The sequence below is a fragment of the Octopus sinensis genome, linkage group LG18, assembly GCF_006345805.1.
Source record: "Octopus sinensis linkage group LG18, ASM634580v1, whole genome shotgun sequence".
NCBI lineage: Eukaryota > Metazoa > Mollusca > Cephalopoda > Octopoda > Octopodidae > Octopus > Octopus sinensis.
In genome coordinates, this window is record NC_043014.1 from 46,593,117 (window position 1) to 46,620,978 (window position 27,862).

At 40.5% G+C, this 27,862-nt stretch overlaps 1 protein-coding gene across 2 annotated transcripts in view; it reads left to right on the plus strand.

Moving 5' to 3' along the window:
* LOC115221801 (piezo-type mechanosensitive ion channel component 1) overlaps positions 1 to 27,862 on the plus strand; it is a 273,364-nt gene that overhangs the window by 222,603 nt on the left and 22,899 nt on the right. For both annotated transcript variants that reach the window (XM_036510979.1, XM_029792033.2), the window contains 11 exons: positions 1,541 to 1,694; positions 5,727 to 5,771; positions 6,249 to 6,415; positions 9,470 to 9,628; positions 12,412 to 12,559; positions 15,493 to 15,678; positions 17,712 to 17,804; positions 19,693 to 19,862; positions 21,809 to 21,928; positions 24,751 to 24,827; positions 26,335 to 26,542. In XM_036510979.1, coding sequence (XP_036366872.1) covers positions 1,541 to 1,694; positions 5,727 to 5,771; positions 6,249 to 6,415; positions 9,470 to 9,628; positions 12,412 to 12,559; positions 15,493 to 15,678; positions 17,712 to 17,804; positions 19,693 to 19,862; positions 21,809 to 21,928; positions 24,751 to 24,827; positions 26,335 to 26,542 — 1,527 coding nt within the window. The remainder of the gene's footprint in view (positions 1 to 1,540; positions 1,695 to 5,726; positions 5,772 to 6,248; positions 6,416 to 9,469; positions 9,629 to 12,411; positions 12,560 to 15,492; positions 15,679 to 17,711; positions 17,805 to 19,692; positions 19,863 to 21,808; positions 21,929 to 24,750; positions 24,828 to 26,334; positions 26,543 to 27,862) is intronic.

Here is a 27,862-nt window from a genome sequence, read left to right on the forward strand (position 1 = left end):
ATTAGGTTCTTTATTGTGTTTTCTATATTTTTCTCAGTGAAGTCCTTGGTAAGTCACTAGCTGAATCTACAACCCCTTATGTGTATAAATTAATAGTGGCACTAGATCCCTTTTTTTCTTTCCTATATATATACCTCTTAATATCTCTTATGTGGTGTTGTGTTGATTCTGTGATAAATAAACTGAAGTGGATCCAATTAACATTAATTTATTGCTGTTGTTTTCACAACCTGGATGTCACATCTCATTTCCTGTTCCTTCTGCGTATCCAGTTTCATCCCCACCCGAATAATTTTCTTTATTATCTCCACCTTGCCTCATCTCACCATCACCATCACACACCCATCATTCAATGAATATGTTGTCACAGCCTGTGTAATCTTGCATTACACAGCAGCTGAGAGAGAACTGACTGATTTTGCGTCTTATGCGTATGTGTGAATGTAGACTGGGACGTTTTACCATGTTATCAGCATTGGAGAAGTTCCAAGCAAGATGGAGAAGAAGCTGGCATCCAGTCTCAGTTCTTATTTGGAGTTACTCCCCTTTGATATGAATAACCAGCAATGTTACTTGCAAAGATCATGTTTCACTCGAACAATATATCTCATATTTTCATATCATCATCATCATCACCACCATCATCACCATCATCATCATCACCACCATCACCACCATCACCACCACCACCATCACCACCACCATCAACACCATCACCACCACCATCAACACCATCACCACCACCACCACCCCATCACCACCATCACCCTCACCACCACCACCATCACCACCATCATCACCATCACCATCACCATCATCATCATCGTTTAACGTCCGCTTTCCATGCTAGCATGGTTCGGACGATTTTGAATGAGGTCTGGCGAACCAGATGGCTGCACCAGGCTCCAATCTTGATCTGGCAGAGTTTCTACAGCAAAACAAAGCCAGCAGTATGTTTTGAACTTTTGATGGATCTTTTCGGTTTGAATGGCAGTTTTTCTAGCAGTGTCCTATGAGATGTTACCCATAATTATGACCCTAGTATCGATCTATTGCATTTCAATCTGTTTTAGGGTTAGGTGTGGGGGGAAGGGTATCTTTTTTTCTTCAGAAATGTAAATAAATACAATCTGTTTCTTAAACGAGGGACATATTCATACGGCACAGAATGTTTTTTTACCTCAATAGACGTCATTGATTGGTTGAAATTGCAGAAATTTAAGAAAAAAAAGAAAACCAAATATCTTACAAACTATAGAATTTTCTCAAAAAGCCAAGAGAAAAAGATGTTTTATAAACACATTCTACCAGTATACGAAGTTTAAAATTTTTTAGTTACCTAGAAATTATGTTAAAAACTGCTGTTTAAACCGAAAAAAGATCTCTTTTGATCATGTTGCCAAGTGAATAAAATTCTTTCCTTTGTATACATCTGTAACATCTCTGTTTTTTACCTCTCTCTCTCTTATGTACTTACAATACATCAATGTGTATAACGTATAATTACATGATGTAAATATTGTTTGTTTATCTGTTGCAGGTTCGTATCAGTTATGAAACCATTCCAGAATTTCTATCGCCAAATGACCAACTCCGCCTACAATGCAGTTGTCGATGTATATGCACCAATGTTTGTCTGTGACTTTTTGGCCTTCCTCATTGTTGTCTTTGGATATTGGGCCTTCGGACCTGTCGTAAGTAATACCATTTTTTCTCTCTATCAGAGCTCAGTTTTCCAAATGTTTGTTGTTACCTTCTCCGTTTCCTTTTGAAATTATTTTTTTTTGCCAAATCTCTTTACTCATTGATCTTTTCTGTTCAAGATATACAGAATTAAAGGTTTAAATTTAAAAAAAAAAAAAATTTGTCAAGCAAGCGTGGCTGTGTGGTAAGAAGCTTGCTTCCCAACCACATGTTTCTGGGTTCAGTCCCACTGCATGGCATCTTGAACAAGTGCTTTCTTCTATAGCCTCGGGCTGACCAAAACCTTGTGAGTGGATTTGGCTGATGGAAATGGAAAGAAGCCCATTGTATATATATATATATATATATATATATATATATGTGGAGGCACAATGGCCCAGTGGTTTGGGCAGTGGACTCGCGGTTGGAGGATCACAGTTTCGATTCCCAGACCGGGCGTTGTGAGTGTTTATTGAGCGAAAACACCTAACAGCTCCACGAGGCTTTGGCAGGGGATGGTAGTGATCCCTGCTGTACTCTTTCGCCACAACTTTCTCTCACTCTTTCTTCTGTTGGTCTGCTCGCTTAGCCACCGGGGTGGCGTCATTCGAAGGCTAAAACAATGCGAAGCACATTGTGACCAGCAATGTGTAGCAACATCTGATAGCGTGGTCAATCAAAATAGAAATAGAAAAAAAAAATATATATATAAATATCATTATTTCTAATTCTCTCTAAAGGAGACTATGGCAGCTGCACTGGATATTAATAATTATCGCCAAGCTAATATGGCAGTCCAGATAAATAGGACGAATGCTGCTGTTGATTAGCTCCAAGAGGCCATCGCCTCTAGCTAGCTATGTGACACACAAACTTGTGTCCATTATAACCTTCATACAGGGGAGGTCAGCAGCTTCCCCAAGGCGACTGCCTTATTAGCTTGGCGTTAATTATAAATATATATATATATATATATATATATACGCACACACATATACCCCTTTTTTTTCGACCTGGTTTTGAGCTCGCTGGATACAAAAAAGTGCCACTCCTTTATGACAGCTGGCTTGCCATGCCTGTTATTCACCATACATACATACACACACACGCACGCACGCACAAACACACTTGTCATCCTTGCACACACACACACACACACACACACGCACCCACACACATTCCTTGTCTTTGAAACTCTCTTGTTTTTAAAAATCATGATTCGTCTACCTCTCAACTTCTGTTCTTTCAACATGTGATCTCTTGAGCACCGCCAGCAAAAATATTTTTTCCCTCTGTCTTCCCTTCTCTGGATCTTTCCTTCTCCTTTGTTTCCGACGAAGAGCTCCTTTCGAAACGTTAAACCCTCCTTCTTCCCTTCTTTCCTGAGCGTCAAATAATACTTTAATTGTTCCACGTCCTCACGTTGCTGTGTGTTTTTCTGTGTTTTCTTGTTTGGATTAACTTTATATATATATATATTTATGTATGTGTATCATCGTGTCTGTGTTTGTTCCCCATCACTGCTTGACAACCGGTGCTGGTGTGTTTATGTCCCCGTCACTTAGCAGTTCAGCAAAAGGGATCGATAGAGTAAGTATCAGGCTTTTAAAAAATAAGTACTGGGGTCAATATATTCAACTAAAATTTCAAGGTGGTGCCCCAGCAGGGCCACAGTCAAATAACTGAAACAAGTAAAGGAAATGCTAAAAGATAAAGGCTAAAATGGTGATGTTCATGCCTTTCTCCAGACCGTCAGAGATGTATGGAAGATGACCCACCATCATCACCACTAGGTACTACTTAAGAAGAGTGGTCCCAGTGCGTGCATTCGCGTACTCGCGCATCCGCGTTAGCTAGTCGTGACTAGTCGATCCTACGATTACCTAGCAAAGTAAATAAAACACAAAATGAATAATTTTTTTTACACAAACTAATTTCGGCGATCTCCGGCGATTTCCGGCGACCTCCGTCGATCTCCGGCGATTTTCGGCGAAAGTAAATAAAACAAAAACACAAAGTAAGGATCGACTAGTCACGACTAGCTAGCGCGGATGTGTGAATACGCGAGTGCGCGCACCGGGACCACTCTTCTTAAGTAGTACTCCATTTAGTACCATCATTGCCTTTATTATGGATGATAATAATTTGTAGTGTGTACACATTGTCTCAGATCTGGTTACGAAATACAGTTGATTAAAATGGGCTAATTAATGACTGACTTGAAGTTTATTAAAATTAGTTAAAACTAAAACTAGAGTCTAGCAAGGTTTTTGGTGACAACTGTGGCTATCTCAGCAATGATATCAGACAATTTTGGGCGATCCTTCGGTAGAGGTACGGGAAGTGGCTCTGTTTACATTTCTGAAGATAACAGAAACCCTTTCTCCCCCCCTCCCCCCATATATAGAAAAAAAAACACTTTCTTGAATTGTATCCGGTACTTCCGGTACCTATACCGAAGTTATGCCAATATTTACGGCGCCTGATGCTAAGAAAGCAAACGGTGAATGCTACGTTGCCATGGTGAATATTTCCAAGAGAGGTAACTGTGCTTGTTGCAAGGGAGATTATTCTGTGTAATTAGAATTCTTTGTAGACTGAGCGTATAACACACCATTGTTAAATAGAACACAAATACTAGAAACTCCCGCGTCTGGCAGGTGACTTGGCAGACACCCATAAAATTATTAACCATCTTACTAACAACAACTCTGAGCACCTTTTCAAACTCCACGCGTCTAACACCCGTGGACATGTTTACAAAGTCAGAAAACAGCACAGCTCCCATGACTTTCGGAAACATTTTTTCACGCTAAGAGTTGCTGGAGTATGGAACAAACTGCCGGCATCAGTTGTTAGTTGTCGGAGCACTGCATCCTTCAAAACTTCCATGCTTCCTGAGATTCGCCAACACTACACCTGATTTCTCCCCTCCATACACACGCAAGCATGTATCTGACTCATACACGGTTCGCTTTCCAGACATTTGTACATTACTGCATATGCTTTATACGCACTTTCTGACAAGTTGTGGTGCACCTGAGCACTGTATACAATAATTTCATTATTATTATTATTATTATGTTTTAGCTGTTGTGAATGCTTCTATCTTCTTCAAATGTCTTGTGTTGCATTTGGCTCTTGTATCGGTTCCAAATTCCACTACAGCAACCAAGCTCAATACAAGACACTTGGAAAAGGTCAGGGCGTACAATAACCGAAATGTAGTGAAAGCAGCAACGAAAATAAGGACATCAGTCCAACTAATATAAACAGTATACATAATAAGGCAGTGAGCTGGCAGAAACGTTAGCACACCAGGCGAAATGTGTAACCGTATTTTGTCTGCCGTTATGTTCTGAGTTCAAATTCCACCGAGGTCGACTTTACCTTTCATCCTTTCGGGGTCGATAAATTAAGTACCAGTTACGCACTGGGGTCGATGTAATCGACTTAATACCTTTGTCTGTCCTTGTTTGGCCCCTTGTGGGCAATACAGAAATATACAAACAGTATACATCATATAAGCGCAGGAGTGGCTGTGTGGTAAGTAGCTTGCTAATCAACTACATGGTTCCGGGTTCAGTCCCACTGCATGGCATCTTGGGCAAGTGTCTTCTGCTATAGCCCTGGGCCGACCAATGCCTTGCGAGTGGATTTGGTAGACGGAAACTGAAAGAAGCCTGTCGTATATATGTATATATATATATATGTATGTGTGTCTGTGTTTGTCCCCCTAGCATTGCCTGACAACCGATGCTGGTGTGTTTACGTCCCCGTCACTTAGCGGTTTGGCAAAAGAGACCGATAGAATAAGTACCGGACTTACAAAGAATAAGTCCCGGGGTCGATTTGCTCGACTAAAGGCGGTGCTCCAGCATGGCCGCAGTCAAATGACTGAAACAAGTAAAAGAGTAAAAGAGAGTATATAAATTTTTCATCTCAGGAATATAGAATTAAATTTTTTTGCTATTGAAAGCCATATTTTATTGAATTATTGTTTTATTATAACGGCTGATATTGGTATTCTTTTAATTTGGCAGCAATCTGGTGAAGGAAGTGTTACAACATATCTTGAAGAAAACCGAGTAAGTGTTCAATTAACCTTATGTTATGTCTTTCTCTTCCTCTATCTCTCTCTCAATTTATTTTGATAACTGAATCCATGGATGCAGTGAAGTAACCCCAGGTTTTTACTGTTAACCCTTTCATTACTGTATTTATTTTGAGATGTTCTGTGTTTCTTTCAACTATTTTAAATATAACAAAGAATTGAGTAAAATAACTTAATTATCATTAATCTAGTGTTAGGAACGTAAATTGTGTCTAAGGCTTGGTGGAAGATTTTAATTCAAAACTTATGAAAACAAGACATTTTACACAGAGCCAGAGCCGGTTTTGGCCGGGTTAGTAACAAAAGGGTTAAAGACACGAGGCCCATATCTCATTAGATAGACTGTTATTCTTCTTACTTTATTACAATTTCTCTGTATCCTCCAATCAAGTAATTTGAAAATCGAGCAGTTACTAACAAAACTCAAATTTCTCTCTCTCTCTCTCTTCAGGTTCCAATCCCATTTCTTGTGATGCTGGTTGTCCAATTTATGTTCATCATCATTGACCGTGCTCTGTTCCTTCGTAAGTGTGTCCATGGGAAATTTATTTTCCAAGTTGCCCTTGTCATCATTGTCCATATCTGGCTCTTCTTCATCCTACCAGCAATTACAAACAGGTGAGCCGACTTCATTCTTTCTTTCTATTGTTCTTTTCAATTCCACATTTACCTTTATCATCTCTTTTCTCTATTTTTACACTCTCCAGTACTCCATCTTCTTCACCTTCTGTTCCTGGGAAGGTCACTGGGAGTAACTGAAAACTCTGTTGGTTATGATGACTCTCTGCAATGGTTATGATGACTCTCTGCAATGGTTGTGATGACTCTCTGCAATGGTTATGATGACTCTCTGCAATGGTCATGATGACTCTGCAATGGTTATGATGACTCTCTGCAATGGTTATGATGACTCTCTGCAATGGTCATGATGACTCTCTGCAATGGTTATGATGACTCTCTGCAATGGTCATGATGACTCTCTGCAATGGTCATGATGACTCTCTGCAATGGTCATGATGACTCTCTGCAATGGTCATGATGACTCTCTGCAATGGTCATGATGACTCTCTGCAATGGTCATGATGACTCTCTGCAATGGTCATGATGACTCTCTGCAATGGTCATGATGACTCTCTGCAATGGTTATGATGACTCTCTGCAATGGTCGTGATGACTCTGCAATGGTCGTGATGACTCTATGCAATGGTTATGATGACTCTCTGCAATGGTTATGATGACTCTGCAATGGTTATGATGACTCTCTGCAATGGTTGTGATGACTCTCTGCAATGGTTATGATGACTCTCTGCAATGGTTATGATGACTCTGCAATGGTTATGATGACTCTGCAATGGTTATGATGACTCTCTGCAATAGTTATGATGACTCTGCAATGGTTATGATGACTCTCTGCAATGGTTATGATGACTCTCTGCAATGGTTATGATGACTCTGCAATGGTTGTGATGACTCTCTGCAATGGTTGTGATGACTCTCTGCAATGGTTGTGATGACTCTCTGCAATGGTTATGATGACTCTCTGCAATGGTTGTGCTGACTCTCTGCAATGGTTGTGATGACTCTCTGCAATGGTTGTGATGACTCTCTGCAATGGTTATGATGACTCTCTGCAATGGTTGTGCTGACTCTCTGCAATGGTTGTGATGACTCTCTGCAATGGTCATGATGACTCTCTGCAATGGTCATGATGACTCTCTGCAATGGTCATGATGACTCTCTGCAATGGTCATGATGACTCTCTGCAATGGTCATGATGACTCTCTGCAATGGTCATGATGACTCTCTGCAATGGTCATGATGACTCTCTGCAATGGTCATGATGACTCTCTGCAATGGTCATGATGACTCTGCAATGGTCGTGATGACTCTATGCAATGGTTATGATGACTCTGCAATGGTTATGATGACTCTCTGCAATGGTTGTGATGACTCTGCAATGGTTGTGATGACTCTCTGCAATGGTTATGATGACTCTCTGCAATGGTTATGATGACTCTCTGCAATGGTTATGATGACTCTCTGCAATGGTTATGATGACTCTGCAATGGTTATGATGACTCTCTGCAATGGTTATGATGACTCTCTGCAATGGTTATGGTGACTCTCTGCAATGGTTATGATGACTCTGCAATGGTTGTGATGACTCTCTGCAATGGTTGTGATGACTCTCTGCAATGGTCGTGATGACTCTCTGCAATGGTCATGATGACTCTCTGCAATGGTCATGATGACTCTCTGCAATGGTCATGATGACTCTCTGCAATGGTCATGATGACTCTCTGCAATGGTCATGATGACTCTCTGCAATGGTCATGATGACTCTCTGCAATGGTCATGATGACTCTCTGCAATGGGTGTGAGAGATGATCTTTTTAACTGGTTGGAGTCCTTTGTTCTCAGCTGAAAAGAGATTGTCCTGGTTCTAGGACAGCATTCTTCACCCTGTGAGATGTCATCTGGTGTACTGCAGAGATCTGTTCTTGGCCTCTGTTTGTTTGTTGCATACATTAACGACATAAATACCAACTTCAAGAATGCCACAGTGCTGAAATGTGCAGACGAGATCAAGCTGTACTTTGAGATAAAAAGGACAGAACCTGAGCACTGTAGATCTGGACACAATGCAACAATGGATCATGGTCTGGCAACTCAAGCTGGCTGTGGACAAGTGTGCTACCATGCATTCTGGGAGGAAAAACCCAGTGTCCGCATACTCTATATTAGTGTCCACAACACTAATATCAAGAATTCTTCTTGTGAACATAATCAGGGTATTATTGTCAGCAGCGACTGGCGCTGGACAAAGCATGTCCCTAAAATTGTCAAGAAGGCCGAAGGTGTCTTGGCATCACTCAGCAAGACCTTTGTCAGCCACTCTCCAGCTATCTATTTAAGGCTGTATATGGCTATGGTGTGGCCACACTTGGAATTTGCATCACCAGTCTGGAACCCTTATCTTGCTCGGACATTGACCTCCTGGAAATTTTTCAGAGATGTGCAACCAAGAAAATACCCTCCATCAGGCACCTACCATACTCTGAACGCCTTGCTTCCCTGAACATAGATACATTGAAGCTCCGACGTGTGGCAACTGACTTAGTAAACACCCACAAAACTATTAACCATCACACCAACAACCACCTTCAGCATCTTTTTGAGCTCCATGTGTCTAACTCACGTGGGCATGCCTACAAAAGTCAGAAAAAAAGCACGGCTCCCATGACTTTCAGAAACATTTTTTCATACTCAGAGTTGCTGAAGCAGGGAACAAACTGCCTGCATCCGTAGTTGGTTGCCAAGACATTGCATCCTTCACAACCTCCATGCTTCCTAAAATTCGCCAACGCTACACCTGATATCTCCCCCTCCATATGCATGCACACATGTATATCATGACTCTTACGCTTTAGAGGAACCCCTTTTCAGGTGCTTGTATTTGTGACAGTACTCTTTCAGTCCTTACCCAACCTGCAAGACCATAAGCAAGGATAAACACAGAACCCTATATCTTTTAATCTCTAGCCCTTTTCTATTTCATGTTTCCCCTTATTGTCTTCCTATATTTTTACATTCTTCCCTCTTTCTACGCAATTTCCGTCGGATATGGTCTAATGTTGTTGTTCTTCTTGTTTTGATTTATTCTCTTTTCAGAATGTTTATCAAAAACATTCCAGCAATGTTGTGGTACTTTGTGAAATGCATCTATTTTGCTCTGTCTGCACATCAAATTCGTTCAGGTTATCCAACCAGGATTCTTGGAAACTTCCTTACCAAAAATTATTCATACCTCAACTTGTTCCTGTTTAAAGGGTAAGCGCTTTCAGAACTTTCCTCCATTCATTTCTGCAACATCTTGTCATCTTGCCTCGACCTTTAATTTAACATAGACCGAATATTTGGTGTTGACATATCTGAACCTATTTCTTTATTACCCACAATGGGCTAAACACAGAGAGGACAGACAAGGAGATTAAGTCGATTACATCGACCCCAGTGCATAACTGGTACTTAATTTATCGACCCCGAAAGGATGAAAGGCAAAGTCGACCTCAGCGGAATTTGAACTCAGAACGTAACGACAGACGAAATATGGCTACGCATTTCGTCCGGCGTGCCAACGTTTCTGCCAGCTCACCGCCTTACATATCTGAACCGTATCTGAACCGTAAGGTGCCATTCTGTGTATAATTCTGCGGTTTACCATCTAGAAAATATTTGCTCCCATATTTAGACCAGAGTTTCAGGATCACTCATGACACTCACGTCGGGGTCACCAATTGTAAAAGGATGAGAGTTCAGGAACACTGGAGGGGTGTCCAATCTGATCTTGTCACATACAAGTTGAAGAAACGGAATCAAAGTCAGGCTGTCTTCAATAACAACAATAGTAGTTTATTCTGTGGTTCTCAGGTAAAACATATACATATGTATTTCCTGTGAGGAAACCGGCAGCCGAGTCCACAGGACTGTTTACAAATGTTTACTTGTGTGAGCCAAGAAGATACGGTGTTCGTTGAGAGAAGTCGAGCCATGTCCGACCGCTAGCGCTGCTCTGCCAGAAAGACCGATTCAGTGGTCACGCTTTCAGGTTGCAGTTCCTGCGCATGCGCATACTTCTGGTGGCCAACCGGAAGTAATCCAATTCTGCGCATGCACGCTGAAACTTCCACTGTAGCATCACTACAACACTAACAAGGACAAAGGAACACATATAACGAACTCATTAGACTGTTACATAACTGACTGTTTGATACTTTCTAATCAGAGACATTTGTTGACAAATGGTTGGCCCTGTTTGATTTTTAGAGTGGAGAATACATCATCTAGGGAAGATATATATTCGAGTTGTGTCTTCAGTCTCTTTGAAAGATATGAGCAACTTCAGCTATTTTCAACATTGGACTGTCTTACATATAATATCTGTTTATAGCTAGCTAATAATTGCTGCTTTAGAGGCGTCTCTGTCTTTGCCGTTAACTCATTTGTAGCACTAATTAGGGGATATGAAATAAATTGTAGGGTGGTTAGTCCACATTGGGAGCATAGGGCTGGGCCAGTTTTCTTGTTTCTCTCACGTATGTATTTCTCCCCTGGATAGGACGCCAGTCAATTGCAGAATTACTCATTTTTACCTGCTGAGAGTGGACTGGAGCAACGTGAAATAAAATGTTTTGCTCAAGAACACAACATGCAGCCTGGTCTGGGCTTCGAACTCACAACCTCACGATCGTAAGCTCGACGCTCTAACCACTGAGCCATGCACCTATGTATACTTTCTCAATAAAAGCTGGTAATTCCTCAAAATATGCGACATTCATATGTCAAGCTAACAAGGCGCTCACAGGTTGCATAACTGAAATTTCATTCAATGCCTAGTTCTAAGATTATTGTGAAGTTCAAATTACTTGACTACAACAGCCAAATCACACTCTACTATCTTCAAAAGTTGAAAAGGAAAGGACACGTTGACTAATGTAGTTCTTGATACGCCTAAACAGGATGACCACGGTTGGAATGTTTTCAATCGTTGGGCAACTCTATCAGGGCTGACCCTAAAACTGACGATAAATTTCTTCAAATCAGTAACAAGGGAGATTACTCTTTCTTACTGTTTACTACCCTTGATATCTTGTACGTTATACAGAAATTGAACTGAGACACTTGGATTGCAGAAAATAAGGCGGCGAGCTGGCAGAAACGTTAGCACGCTGGACGAAATGCTTACAGGTATTTCGTCTGCCGTTACGTTCTGAGTTCAAATTCCGCCGAGGTCAACTTTGCCTTTCATCCTTTCAGGGTCGATAAATTAAGTACCAGTTCCGTCCTGGGGGTCGATGTAATGGACTTAATCTCTTTGTCTGTCCTTGTTTGTCCCCTCTGTGTTTAGCCCCTTGTGGGTAGTAAAGAAATAGGTATTTCCTCTGCTGCTATATTCTGAGTTCAAATTCTGCCGAGGTCGACTTTGCCTTTCATCCTTTCGGGGTCGATAAATTAAGTACCAGTTCCATACTGGGGTCGATGTAATCGACTTAATCCCTTTGTCTGTCCTTGTTTGTCCCCTCTGTGTTTAGCCCCTTGTGGGTAGTAAAGAAATAGGTATTTCGTCTGCCGTTACGTTCTGTGTTCAAATTCCGCCGAGGTCAACTTTGCCTTTCATCCTTTCGGGGTCGATAAATTAAGTACCAGTTACGTACTGGGGGGGGGGGGGGTCGATGTAATGGACTTAATACCTATGTCTGTCCTTGTTTGTCCCCTCTATGTTTAGCCCCTTGTGGGCAATAAAGAAATAAGAAAATACAATTCAGGAAACATTTAGACTAAGAATTTGCTAGAATTTCCAGTAGTTTTTAGCTTGTCCTTTCTACTGCTGGAGGAAGGAACGTTACCTATTCTAAGAAGTGGCCGTGTGACTAACAGCTATATTCAACATGGAGAGGGATGGTTAGTGATAATAAAAGAAAACAGTTGTTTCAGCATAAAAAAAAAATAGGAGACATCTCACCAATTCTGATGCGGTAAAAGTGTTGTAAAAGAACTATCAGATTCACTGTCCATTTTCTTGTCGCCTCCACCAACTCTGTTCTTTGTTTCAGGTTTCTCGTCATTCCATTCCTTCTGGAACTTCGTGCTCTCATGGACTGGATGTGGACAGACACCACCTTGGCGCTGGGCAGTTGGCTACAGATGGAAGATATCTATGCCAATATATTTGTTCTGAAGTGCTGGCGGCATGCCGAAGCTGTAAGTTTTCGTCTTGTACATGTTTACCATTATTATTACTCTTACTCTTTTCACTCTTTTACTTGTTTCAGTCAGTTGACTGCGGCCATGCTGGAGCAGCGCCTTTAGTCGAGCAACTCGACCCCGGGACTTATTCTTTGTAAGCCCCAGTACTTATTCTATCGGTCTCTTTTGCCGAACTGTGTTTACCATTATTATTACTCTTACTCTTTTTACTCTTTTACTTGTTTCAGTCAGTTGACTGGGGCCATGCTGGAGCAGCGCCTTTAGTCGAGCAACTCGACCCCGGGACTTATTCTTTGTAAGCCCCAGTACTTATTCTATCGGTCTCTTTTGCCGAACCGTGTTTACCATTATTATTACTCTTACTCTTTTTACTCTTTTACTTGTTTCAGTCAGTTGACTGGGGCCATGCTGGAGCAGCGCCTTTAGTCGAGCAACTCGACCCCGGGACTTATTCTTTGTAAGCCCCAGTACTTATTCTATCGGTCTCTTTTGCCGAACCGTGTTTACCATTATTATTACTCTTACTCTTTTTACTCTTTTACTTGTTTCAGTCAGTTGACTGGGGCCATGCTGGAGCAGCGCCTTAGTCGAGCAACTCGACCCCGGGACTTATTCTTTGTAAGCCCCAGTACTTATTCTATCGGTCTCTTTTGCCGAACGTGTTTACCATTATTATTACTCTTACTCTTTTTACTCTTTTACTTGTTTCAGTCAGTTGACTGCGGCCATGCTGGAGCAGCGCCTTTAGTCGAGCAACTCGACCCCGGGACTTATTCTTTGTAAGCCCCAGTACTTATTCTATCGGTCTCTTTTGCCGAACCGCTAAGTGACGGGAACATAAACACACCAGCATCGGTTGTCAAGCAATGCTAGGGGGACAAACACACACACACACACACACACACACACACACACACATATACATATACACATATATATACGACGGGCTTCTTTCAGTTTCCGTCTACCAAATCCACTCACAAGGCATTGGTCGGCCCGGGGGCTATAGCAGAAGACACTTGCCCAAGATGCCACGCAGTGGAACTGAACCCGGAACCATGTGGTTGGGAAGCAAGCTACTTACCACACAGCCACTCCTGCGCCTATTACGATTTATTTTAAAATCTAATTTTTATGTGTTAAAATCACTGTCAGGTTTCTTTTATTTTTTAAAATTGATTCATCATCATCTTCATCTTCATCATCATCAGCATCATTTAACATCCATATTCCATGCTGACATGACTGTGTTGAGCTCTATTGTCCGCTTTGGTATGGTTTCTACAGTTGGGTGCCCTTTCTAACATCAACCACTATACAGAGTATACTGTGTGCTTTTTTCATGGCACTAGTAGGTAGTGGGTAGTGATTTTCTTCACTACTTCATGGAGTGATGACTCTGCCTGACACGAGTCCCGGGCTCAGCTGACTCTGGCTGACAGTACCTGGTATGGGCCCTTATCCAGGGTTATAGAAAGGAGACAACCTTCAAAGAAATCTGGAGTGGAGCCCCGTAGGCGGTTTAGTGTTCGACTGGACACTCTTCCGGCAGCTCCTGCAACCAAGCTGGTGCCAAACATAATGCTCAGCACTCCTTTGGACTACGTCAGCAAGGTCGAGAGAGGAATCCTGATGATTGGGCTACCCAGGATTTTCTTACATCTAGCCCAGGCCTGCGCAAAATTGGAGAGGACATGAAATGTAAAACCAGACTGGATTAGTTTATGCGCAACTCCATTGTCTCCCGAGACAAAAGGATGCCAATAAGTGAGGTCACCAGGTAACTCCTTTAACATAGTTTGGGGTGTAGTACTGAGAGTGGTGGCTTTGTGCCAGGTGCTGCTAGGCTAAAGTGTGATAATGGGACAGAAACAAGTGGTTCAGTTCAGGAATATGATAATCTTTAACATTACCTCACTTTTGTAGCTGTTGTTATGATTGATGTTGATTGCTATAACTTGGAGTTGTTGATATTGTTGTACTAGCAATTATAAGAAGTCGCAAAGACCTGTTGAGGCAAGTGAAATCAAAATCAAAGTGAAATTCGATGACTGGCACCCGTGCTAGTGGGGTGCGAAGAGCACCATACGAGTGTGAGCGTTGACAGAGCGGCTAACTGGCTTCCGTGCCAGTGACACATTAAAGGCACCATTCAAGTGTGATCTTTACCTATTTCTTTATTACCCACAAGGCTCTAAACATAGAGGGGACAAACAAGGACAGACATAGGTATTAAGTCGATTACATCGACCCCAGTGCATAACTGGTACTTAATTCATCGACCCTGAAAGGATGAAAGGCAAAGTCGACCTCGGCGGAATTTGAACTCACAACGTAACGCAGACGAAATACTGCTAAGCATTTCGCCCGGCGTGCTAACGTTTCTGCCAGCTTGCCGCCTTTTGATCTTTACCAGTGTGATCTTTACCAGCGTCGCCTTAATGGCACTTGTGTCCCGTGCTAGTAGGGTGCTAAGAGCACCATCCGAGCAGGATCATTGCCGGAGCGGGTAACTGGCTTCCGTGCCGGTGGCATGTAAAAGGCACCATTCAAGTGTGATCTTTACCAGCGTCGCCTTACTGGCACCTGTGCTGTTGGCATGTATAAAAAGATTCGAGCAAGGTCGTTGCCAGTACCGCCTGACTGGCCCCCGTGCCGGTGCCACATAAAAGCACCCACTACACTCTCGGAGTGGTTGGCATTAGGAAGGGCATCCAGCTGTAGAAACTCTGCCAGACCAAGATTGGAGCCTGGTGCAGCCATCTGGTTCGCCAGTCCTCAGTCAAACTGTCCAACCCATGCTGGCATGGAAAGCGGATGTTAAACGATGATGATGATGATGATGATTAACTTTGAAATGTTTGTTACTTTTGTTGTCAGACCCTTTGAAATAATTGCTTTATATCACAATGCTTGTTATCTTACAGACGTACCCTACCCCTCGAGCCCTTAAGAGAAAGTCAACTATCAAATATGGAGTAGGAGGTCTGCTGCTACTATTAATCATTTTCATCATTTGGTTCCCCTTGGTGCTATTTTCCTTTGCTAACACTGTTTATGAAGTCAATCCACCCAAAACATGTACTGTCAGGATTTCCCTGGGTGGTTATCAAGTAAGTGTACTCTTCCTTTCAATGCCTCTTAGGCCTTTTCTCTTTAAATTATCATGGCTAAGTATAATTAATAGCGTTAACCATTTTGTTACTAACTCGGCCAAAACCAGCTCTGGCTCTGTAGTGCAAATGTCTTGTTTTCATAAGTTTTGAACAGAAATCTTCTACCAAACCTTAGTCACAATTTATGTCCCTAACACAAGCTGAATGATAACTAAGTTATTTTACTAAATTCTTTGTTATAATTAAAATAAATTGAAAGAAACAGAGCATCTCAAAATAAATACGGTAACGAATGGGTTAAAATATATAACAGAGAAATAATTCTTAACCCTTTTAACACCAACCCTGCTGAAACCACTTCTGGCTCTGTTGTACAAATGTCTTGTTTACATAAGTTTTGAATTAAAATCTTCCACCAAACCTTAGTCACAATTTATGTCCCTAACACAAGCTGAATGATAACTAAGTTATTTTACTAAATTCTTTGTTATAATTGAAATAAATTGAAAGAAACACAGAGCATCTCAAAATAAATACAGTAACGAATGGGTTAAATATATAATAGAGAAATAATTTTTAAGAAATTTTAAATCTAATTCTTTTCTGACATTTAGCATTTTTTTAAAGATCCTTTAGCATTCACATTACTTTTTCAAATGTAATGCTTTTTTATTCACATTTTTTTGAATTAATCATGGATTTTCATGTAGCTTAGAGATTTTGATGAAGTAACTGTTAATTTTCAGAATGACATTGTAGGGTTGGTGTGAGAGGCCAGATCTGGCCAGTTTGACCATAAAACAGGGGAGAATATTTTGGCCGGATATGGCCGGTTTGAATGTGCTAAACAGTTAGATTTAATTAATCTGCAGTGTTCCTTCTCGACCCATGCCTGGCTCATAAGGGCCGGTTTCCCGGTTTCTTTGGCGTATAGGTTCCCCATCTGGACTGGACGCCGGTCCGTCGCAGGTGAGCTGCAAGATGCAGGAGGAAAAAGTGGGAGAAAGATGTGGCGAAAGAGTCAGAGAAGTTCGCCATTACCTTCTGCCGGAGCCGCGTGGAGCTTAGGTGTTTCACTCATAAACACACATATCGCCCGGGCTGAGATTCGAACCCGCGATCCCTCGACCGCGAGTCCGCTGCTCTAACCACTAGGCCATGTGCCTCCACAATCTGCAGTGTAGAACTGGATGTTAAATTAATATCAATGGTTAATGATATTAAATTTCAAAGAAGTATGGAGCTTGTGCGCCTCCTCTTCACAAACTTATTAGTTGATGAAATAAATGTTATCACTTCACATATGAAGGACTGGTATACTATATGGAAATACTGTAGGTTTTATAGGAGTATTTTGACAGATGCTGAAAAGCAGGGGTGTCGTATATAAATGTGGGAATGTAAAATGTGAAATATAAGAGTATAAACTTAGATATGTTTCGACCAAAGATTGGTCCAGGCCATGTCTAACTTAATAGCACCACCTGATAGGATTATCTAAATCCTGTTTAAGTCAAGTTTTGTTTATGGTCCATTCAAGAAGTGAGTTTTTGTTGGGTGAGTTGTATCCAATTAAGGGTGGCTTATCTGGTATTCCTTGAAGGAATCTATCCAGACTTCGTTTAAAGTTGATGGGATCCTTTTCCTCTTTGATCTCTTTTGGGACAATGTTAAATAGGGCAGGGCCTGTTGAGGAAAAGAAATTATGTTGCAGTGTACATGTATGCTGTGATCTTGAATTGGGCAGGGGACGTATGGCCCGTGGAAATTATGTTGCAGTGTACATGTATGCTGTGATCTTGAATTGGGCAGGGGACGTATGGCCCGTGGAAATTATGTTGCAGTGTACATGTATGCTGTGATCTTGAATTGGGCAGGGGACGTATGGCCCGTGGAAATTATGTTGCAGTGTACATGTATGCTGTGATCTTGAATTGGGCAGGGGACATACTGCATGAAACAGTAAAAATGCACAATCTAAGTCAGGATGTTTACTTTTCTTGCTTTTTTTTTTGTTTTTTTTTTTCCAGCCCCTGTTCAAAATGACAGCACAGCAAGCAGACATTTTCCCATTAGATGAATCACAATACAAGCTTCTACACAAATACTATGATACGAGTCCTGTAAGTCAATGTCTGACCATTTTGTCCTTAATACAGCTTTTTAATTCACAATTGCTCTTTACCATTCTAATTATTATTATTATTCTAATTATTATTATTATTATGTTTTTTCCTTCTTTCTTCAAATTTTCTTCCTTTTCTCGCCGAGTGTTTTTCATACACCTAGGGCAGAGAAGGGCATTGTATGCATTCCCAGATTACACGCGCAAATAAATAAATTCATGGATGGATGTTATTTTCACAGCAATAGTGCTCTTCTCAGTACATGAGCCGTTCCAGTTAACACGATTTTTTGCACTTCTTGTAGGGATGGTAAGCCTGGAATCATTTTCAAATAGGTTTCAGTACCTTTTTTTTATCATTCCTAGAGATCCTACAATCACTGGTACTGTAGTCGCCTTGAGGTACCACATTTTTTCAATTTCTATAGCAGGTCTTTATATTTACTAATCTTGTCAAATTCTTTCGCCGCTATATTGTGATCACAGGGATATTATTATTATTATTGTTATTATTTTTATTGTTATTATTATAAGGGAGTGAGTTGGCAGAATCGTTAGCACGCTGGATGAAATGCTTAGTGTTTTTTCACCCGTCGCTATGTCCTGAGTTCAAATTCCGCTGAGGTTGACTTTGTCTTTCATCCTTCCGGGGTCGATAAAATAAGTACCAGTACCAAATTTCAGGCTTTGTGCCTTTAGTTGAAAGGATTGTTATTGTAATTATTTAAGGTGGCGAGCTGGCAGCGCCGTTAGCACACTGGATGAAACGCTTAGTGGTATTTCACTTGTTGCTCCATTCTGGGCTCACATTCCGCCGAGGTTGACCGCCTTTCATTCTTTCGGAGTCAATAAAATAATTACCAGTTGAAGAGTGGGGTCAATGTAATCAACTCGTCCCCTCCCCCAAAATTGCTACCCTTGTGACAAAATTTGAAATCATCATTATTATTAGGAGTGACTGTGTGGTAAGTAACTTGCTTACCAACCACATGGTTCTGGGTTCAGTCCCACTGCGTGGTACCTTGGGCAAGTGTCTTCTACTATAGCCTCGGGCCGACCAAAGCCTTGTGAGTGGATTTGGTAGACGGAAACTGACAGAAGCCCGTCGTATATATGTATATATTAGGTAGGTACAATAAATTCAGAGTGAATGCTTGATAAATGTAAGCACCTAGTAGCATAGGTGAGAGGATATATGTATCAAAGGAAATAGAATGAAAAACAGGACACAAAGGATGTCGTCCTGTTTTTCATTTTATTTCATTTGATACATATATATATATATTATATATATATATATATATATATATATATATATATATATATATATATCACTTTGACCGACCAGTCCGTCAGGCGTCCATTTGACACCGCTGGTCACAGCACGTTGTCCACTCCTCTCTGGATCGCGCCTTTCTCATCCACGTGATCCCAATCGTCCTCTTGAAATCGTCACTCCAATATATATATATATATATTTATATATATTCATATGTCTGTATATCTGTGTTGGTCCCCCAACATCGCTTGACAACCGATGCTGGTGTGTTTACGTCCCCGCAACTTAGCAGTTCGGCAAAAGAGACCGATAGAATAAGTACTCGGCTTACAAAGAATAAGTCCTGGGGTCGATTTGCTCGACTAAAAGTGTTGCTCCAGCATGGCCGCAGTCAAATGACTGAAACAAGTAAAAGAATAAAGAGTATTGCTAGTAAGATGTTTTAGTTTCAAGATTTATGCTAATATTCAGAATCTCTCCCTTTTTTCCATTCAAAGTATCCCTATTTTGCTTTCTGCCGTCTCTCTTCTCTCTGTCTTACATTCATACTAACTCCTTACATATTATAATAATCACATCTATAAATACGTACATACTTCCGAAACAGAGAGCCAGCAGTTTTCTAACCAGCTATGACCCAGAAGATATTACAATAATCACTATCAACGGCGAATCAACGTCTGTGTGGGGGATAAGTCCACCAAGTCAGAAGAAGCTCATTCGTGACCTCATGGAGGCCAAACATATGGACATGGATCTTGATGTCTCGTTTACAAGGTAACTGCTTTTTTCATGATTTTATTTTTCTTTTTTTTAAAGAATCTTTAGTATAGGCGCAGGAGTGGCTGTGTGGTAAGTAGCTTGCTGACCAACCACATGGTTCCGGGTTCAGTCCCACTGCGTGGCATCTTGGGCGAGTGTGTTCTGCTATAGCCCCGGGCTGACCAATGCCTTGTGAGTGGATTTGGTAGACGGAAACTGAAAGAAGCCTGCCGTATATATGTATATATATATATATATATATATATATATATATATACAAAATAAGAAAATGGAGAAATACACCTTAATCAATAATCAACTACCAGATAATACCCAATCACATAATTTATTAAACCACTACATATGAACATCAAGGTCAAACATAATAGTATAGAACAAAACAATGCACATCAATGAGTAATATGATACAATAAGTACAGTATGTATAAGTGATTATAAATAAATACAAATATAAATATAAACTATATCTTACAGCTGTTTCAGCCATGCAGATATGGTATCTCATTATGCTCGTATTAGCCAGGTGTGTGGGTTGCACTCACAACCCCTATCTCAATTTGTATATATATATATGTGTGTGTGTGTTTGTGTGTCTGTGTTTGTCCTCCCAGCATTGCTTGACAACCGATGCTGGTGTGTTTACGTCCCCGTTACTTAGCGGTTCGGCAAAAAGAGACCGATAGAATAAGTACTGGGCTTACAAAAGAATAAGTCCCGGGGTCGATTTGCTCGACTAAAGGCGGTGCTCCAGCATGGCCGCAGTCAAATGACTGAAACAAGTAAAAGAGTAAAAGAGAGTATAGCTGGCAAAATGCTTACTGGGATTTCATTGGTTTTTGCATTCTGGGTTCAGGTTCTGCCAGCATTGACTTTGCATCTCATCCTTTCGGCAGGGTCAATAAAATAAGTACCTGTTGATACTAGGGTTGATGTAATCGACTTACCCCACTCCCTCAAAATTGCTGGCCTTGTGCGAAAATTTGAAGCCATTATTACATAGTGGTGAAATGACTGAATATATAAGCTTGCAAGATGAGCTATAGCATCACGTTGGAGTATCATGGTTTTCAGTTCAAATCCTTTACTAGCATCTAATGTATGTTTTTAATTGTTTTGGGTCGGACATGGTAAATAAAGTGGGTCCCAGTTTTACTTAAAAATCACGATGGCAGCGTATCATCAGGGTTAAGTCATCATCTGCTTTGTTAGAAATCCAAGTCTCATGAGCCCACGTGCCTGTTTGATGGTAGGTTGTTCTGTTAGGGCGGCGAGCTGGCAGAATCGTTAGCATGCCAGGCGAAATGTTTTGCGGTATTTCGTCTGCCGTTACGTTCTCAGTTCAAATTCCGCTGAGGTCGACTTTGCCTTTCATCCTTTCGGGGTCGATTAAATAAGTACCAGTTACGCACTGGGGTCGATATCATCGACTTCACCCGTTTGTCTGTCCTTGCTTGTCCTCTTTATATTTAGCCCCTTGTGGGCAGTAAAGAAATAGGTATTTCGTCTGCCGCTATGTTCTGAGTTCAAATTCCGCCGAGGTCGACTTTGCCTTTCATCCTTTCGTGGTCGATTAAATAAGTACCAGTTACGCACTGAGGTCGATATAATCGACTTAATCCGTTTGTCTGTCCTTGCTTGTCCTCTTTGTATTTAGCCCCTTGTGGGTAGTAAAGAAATAGGTATTTCGTCTGCCGCTACGTTCTGAGTTCAAATTCCACCGAGGTCGACTTTGCCTTTCATCCTTTCGGGGTCGATTAAATAAGTACCAGTTGCGCACTGGGGTCGATATAATCGACTTAATCCATTTGTCTGTCCTTGTTTGTTCCCTCTGTGTTTAGCCCCTTGTGGGCAATAAAGAAATAGGTAGGTTGTTCTGTAATCTGTTATAGGCTGATTGTTGTACTAACTAAAACGATTGTTCCACCTTTTTCTCTCTTCAGAGGTAAGAGATCACCTCAGTCTCCAGGCACCTTTTCTAAGCAGTTTCAAGTCAGCCTCACCAATGACACCTCAAGAAAACTTGCTCAACTCATCAGTGGTGGAAACTCAAGTCAACTGGTGTAAGTAGTTTCAATCCATTCATTGTCTGACCAAATGTGTTTATTTTTAATATTTTATATGTTTTTCATAGGCGCAGAAGTGGCTGTGTGGTAAGTAGCTTGTTTACCAACCACATGGTTCCGGGTTCAGTCCCACTGCGTGGCTTCTTGGGCAAGTGTCTTCTTCTAAAGCCTCAGGCCGACCAAAGCCTTGTGAGTGGGTTTGGTAGATGGAAACTGAAAGAAGCCTGTCGTATATATGTATATATATATGTGTGTGTGTGTGTGTTTGTGTATCTCTGTTTGTCCCTCTAGCATTGGTCTCTCATTTACTATGTGTTTTTGGAGATGAAATACTTGGCAGTCTTGTGTGAAACCCTGGAAGGTGTCCTGCATAGGGTGTCTGGAGTGGCTTCATAAAGATGCACTACCAGACTTCACAAGTAAAAGTGGGAGGAAGCAGAGAAGAGAAAGAAAGATGGAAACAAACAGATAAAGAAAGCTGTATTTAAATTCATTCAATGACAGAAGAGAACGGTAGTGATGACGACGACAATGATGATGATGATGATGATGGTGACTGATGCCTCCACCACTGCAACTGATACCGTTGATGATGATGATGATGATGATGATGATGGTTGATGGTGATGGTGGTGGTGGTGGTGGTGGTCGCTGCCAACTGACAAGCTTTGTGAATAAAAATCTTTAAATGGGATTTCCTTCCTTACAAGAAGACATAAGACGAATGTTTAATAAATCTTTAAGCTTGTCAGTCAGCTTAGAAATTTCACGTTAATGGAATCTCAGAGAGACAGACAGTTTGTCAGATGTTTCTTACTATCCATAGCAAGCAGCCTGCATTTTGATGAGCTTAGTGATTCGTGAGCAAATCTTACTCTAACACGAAGCATCTGCCTGTCAGTGTCATTTTGGATGAGATCCTTCGGAGTCTGACTGAATTTTAAATTTCTTTATTTAGTTTTTGTCAAAAACGAGCAAATGATTTTCGTGCAAAGTAACAATAAAACAATCAAAACTTGCTGGTAATCACTTCTGGTTGAAATAACAGCCCACACGAATTATTATTATTCCTGGCAGGATTTATAGGCCATAGTAATCAGACAACAAGTGAATTAGGTGTTATAATCTGTTGCACTATTTCAAACTTTTTGATGACAATTTTGGCAACAGAAAGAAGCAATTAAAACAGTGACTAAATTTAAAAATCATATGCTTTGAGCATGAGCCATATTTTCCCTCTCTGAAGTGGACTGAAAGCTTAAGGAAAGATCTTCAGTCAAAAAATATCATGGATTAATGAGGATTAAAAAGCTTGCAGGTATCTACTCACAGTTGCAGTTAAATCTTCCTCAATAATCTCGACTTCTAAAATTGCAACCGCACATTTTAAAGTCTTACAGTTTAGTACACACCTACTGAATAGTTTTACCATTATAGATATTCCTCTTCTAGTGATTGTCCAAGTTTTGTATCCCACCAGGTCAGGAAGGAGCTAACCATGTTCCCAGAAATTCTGAGTTCAAATTCCACTGAGGTCGGCTTTGCCTTTCATCCTTTTGGGGGTCGATAAGTACCAGTCAAATGTAATCAACTTGCCCCCCCCCGTCCTTACAACTGCTGGCCTTGTGCCAAAATTTGAAATCAGTAATTCAATGGGCTTCTTCGATTCCAAGGTCTGCTTAAAGTAGAGCCAACTGAAATTACAGAATTACATCTCTATATATAAACAGCAAAATGTCTGTGTGTGTGTCCTTTATACAAATCCACAATTTTTCAGTTAGAGGGTTCGCACTTTCTATGGTCATTCAAAACCACCCAAGGGTGGTCGTGCACATCTTTACATTTCCCCAGTCACCCCGCAAAGCCATTAAAAAATTAATAGAAGTGACTTTTTTGTGAATTTTCTATCCAAAACCCAATCAAAATGCCTGAAACTTGATACGCCAATTGAATGCCAGCTAGCTGTATGTGATTGGTTGGAGATTTGGACAGTACTCACATGTATGTGCGCACGCACGTAGCTGTATATGTATGCACTAGCACTATGACCTGGCAACACCGGGTCGTAGTGCTAGTCTTTAATTAAAACAGATAATTGACGCTTTAGCTTTCAAATTACTCTGTCAAATGTAATGCTCATTTACTCTCATCGTTTTGTATTAATCATTCAATATCTTGCAGCTTTAAGATTTTGATGATGTGACTATTTATGTTTAGAATGACATTGTCGGGTCAGTGTGAAAGGCTAGAACTGGCTAGTCTGAACATAAAGCAGGTGGAACATATGGTCAGTTTAAACACTAAAGGGTTAAAGAGGAAATAATGACCCAGATAACCTGTACAAAATATGTAAAAAGGCGCAGGAGTGGCTGTGTGGTAAGTAGCTTGTTTACCAACCACATGGTTCCGGGTTCAGTCCCACTGTGTGGCACCTTGGGCAAGTGTCTTCTACTATAGCCTCGGGCCGACCAAATCCTTGTGAGTGGATTTGGTAGACGGAAACTGAAAGAAGCCTGTCGTATATATATGTATATATATATATGTATGCGTGTGTGTGTTTGTGTGTCTGTGTTTGTCCCCCTAGCATTGCTTGACAACCGATGCTGGTGTGTTTACGTCCCCGTTACTTAGCGGTTCGGCAAAAGAGACCGATAGAATAAGTACTGGGCTTACAAAAAGAATAAGTCCTGGGGTCGAGTTGCTCGATTAAAGGCAGTGCTCCAGCATGGCCGCAGTCAAATGACTGAAACAAGTAAAAGAGTAAACTTTTATGAAGTGATAACCTTTTGAATTGTCTTTTATTTTCTCTCTAATTCCAGTGCCATATCACAGCTGTTCTACCCGTTTATGAGGTTGCAGAACAATGGTATCATTTCGGTTGTAAATTCCTTAATGGGTAAGTTATAACTTTGGTATTGTACACTTGTGTCGGATTTACTAATTTGACAGGTTGAAATATTTGTATGCAATTTAATCTTAAATAACTGTTACTGCTGCTGGTGTAACCTTCTGGTAGCCAAGAAACAATTAATCACACACACACACACACACACATGCATATGCACACACACACACACACACAGACACAGATACAAGGCTCAAAGGCCCTTCCCAAGCCATAAGCTCATAAGGTCAATTTCCTTGATTCTGTGGTGTATATATTCCCCCTTGATAGGATGCCAGTCCATCGCAGGATTACTCACTTTTTGTCAGCTGAGTGGGCCTGGAGCAATGTAAAATAAAGTGTTTTGCCCAAGAACACAATGCATTGCCTGGTTCAGGAACTGAAACCACAATCTGACGATCATACGCACAACACCCTATCCCTTAAGCTACACACCTCCACTATATATATATATATATTGCTAATAAGAGGAGCACAATAGTTGGTTCATCAACTTTAGGACATTAATGTTAACTTATTTATTTATTAAACTGATAATTATAATAACATACATACATATAGCATATTATTCTATGCATATAAAATAAGGATACAAGTAATTATTAAAAAACATGAATATAAATTATTAAAATAACTTACAGCTGTTTCAGCCCATAGATAAAAACATTTCATTCTGCCTGCACACATACACACTAGAATAATATAACTCAGAGATGGAAGAGATATCAAGCTGTATTGGCTTTTGCCTTTCCCTTGAATAACATTGGTGGCATGGAGAGGAGCGTCTGGTATGCATGGCTGACTGCTGGTCTTCCATAAACAATCTTGCCCAGACTTGTGCCTTGGAGAATCAATCCTATGTTCATTTGTGACAAGAGGGGTCTTTTACAAATTATGTGACTGTTGATGAGTGAAACACTGGAAAAGATGCACATACGCATGTGTGTATGTGTGTGTTTAGTATAATTTGGGTGAAAACCTTCTAACATGCATTTAAGAATTCTTCTGTCATTATTTAGCTCCCACATAATAGTCTACCATTGGGAATATCCCAGGGCTGGATAAACATGCAGAATGCCTCTTTGCATAAGATTAATACAAGTATAATATAACACAGGGATGGGGGATAATAAGCTTTAATAGTAGATCACAACATTTGTTTCTGCACTGTACACTCAACAGGAGGCGCAATGGCCCAGTGGTTAGGGCAGCGGACTCGCGGTCATAGGATCGCGGTTTCGATGTGGTGTTAAATGCAGAGGGCTGAACCAATGTTGTAAAGTGGGATTTGTAGGCTGAGGATATTTAAAATTCTTGCAAGTGTGCATAGGAAGGTGATTGGTTTGTGTGGTGCTGTTTCTTTAAGGATCTAGAATCGTTATAATTCCACTTGGTTTGAAGATTTTCAGGGGAATTTGCAGTTGGTATGAGCAGCTCAAGATATTGGTGAGTACAAGAATTACTTCCTGGTACTAGAAATTTTTTGTTTTTATTGCAGAAGATGAAGAAGAACCTGACATATATTTGGGTTTCCGGTCTGGGAATATAAGCAAGAGCAGTGGTCGAGTAGACTGGTGGTATGTTACTGAAGAACATGACTTAAAAATCTGGACACCGTTCCCGAAGAGTAATGCCAGCCATTTGATCTTGGTCACTTTCAATGACCGTATAGCACCGGCCACTTTCTCTTTAATTACTGGCTATGGGTATGTAACGCCTATCACCTATTTTCATATTCATTGTCCTTTTTGTCTACATATCGTTTCATTTCACTTTTACTGTTTTACTCTCCTCCCTATCTTATTATCCACAACTTGTCTTCTAATCAAATCCCTTCTACTGTCCACATGTCATTATCTAATCCACGTCCTTCTTTTCTTGTCTACATCCTTTTTATCTATGTCATTCCACTTCCTTCTTGCCATCATTATTGTGTCTCTGTTTCATTAACACTTTTGATACTAACCCACCTGAAACCACCTCTGGTTCTGTAGTACAAAAGTCTTAATTTCAAAAATTCTCCATTAAAATCTTCCACCAAACCTTAGTCACGATTCATGTCCCTAACACTAACTTAAAGATAACTAAATTATTTTACTAAATTCTTTGTTATATTTAAAATTAATTGAAAGAAACACAGAACATCACAAAATAAATACAGTAACGAAAGGGTTAAAATATATAATAGAGAAACAATTCTTAACCCTTTTGATACCAACCCACCTGAAACCACCTCTGGTTCTGTAGTACAAATGTCTTATTTTCAAAAATTCTGCATTAAAATCTTCCACCAAACCTTAGCCACAATTTATGTTCCTGACACTAGCTGAATGATAGATAAGTAAGTAATTTTACTAAATTCTTTGTTATATTTAAAATAAATTGAAAGAAACACAGAGCATCACAAAATAAATATGTTAACGAAGGGGTTAAACTACTTTATGCTTAATTAGAATGACCTTGTCGGCCAGTACAAATGTGTTCAAATCTGTAAGGATTGACTTTTTACCTTTCATTAGTTTGTACCAGTAATATAGTGAGGTCTGTTTTAAGGTTATAAGTTGCCTCCCTTTTACAAATTTGTCAATCTGCCCAAATCAGAAGATTGTTATTGTCCGATGCAATGGTTGAGTTTAACCACTTTTCCATTCTTGTTTCATATCCCATTGCTGTTGATGTTGTTCTGTGTATTTAGTCAGGGAAAGCATGTCAGTTTGTTTATGTGGTTAAAAAAAAATAATTCTTTCTACTATAGGCACAAGGCCTGAAAGTTTTGGGGAGGGGTTAAGTTGATTACGTTGACCCCCAGTATTTCACTGGCACTTGAGCTGGCAGAAACGTTAGCACGCCGGGCGAAATGCTTGGCAGTATTTCGTCTGCTGTTACATTGTGAGTTCAAATTCCGCCGAGGTCGACTTTGCCTTTCATCCTTTCGGGTTCGATAAATTAAGTACCAGTTACGCACTGGGGTCGATGTAATCGACTTAATATCTATGTCTGTCCTTGTTTGTCCCCTCTGTGTTTAG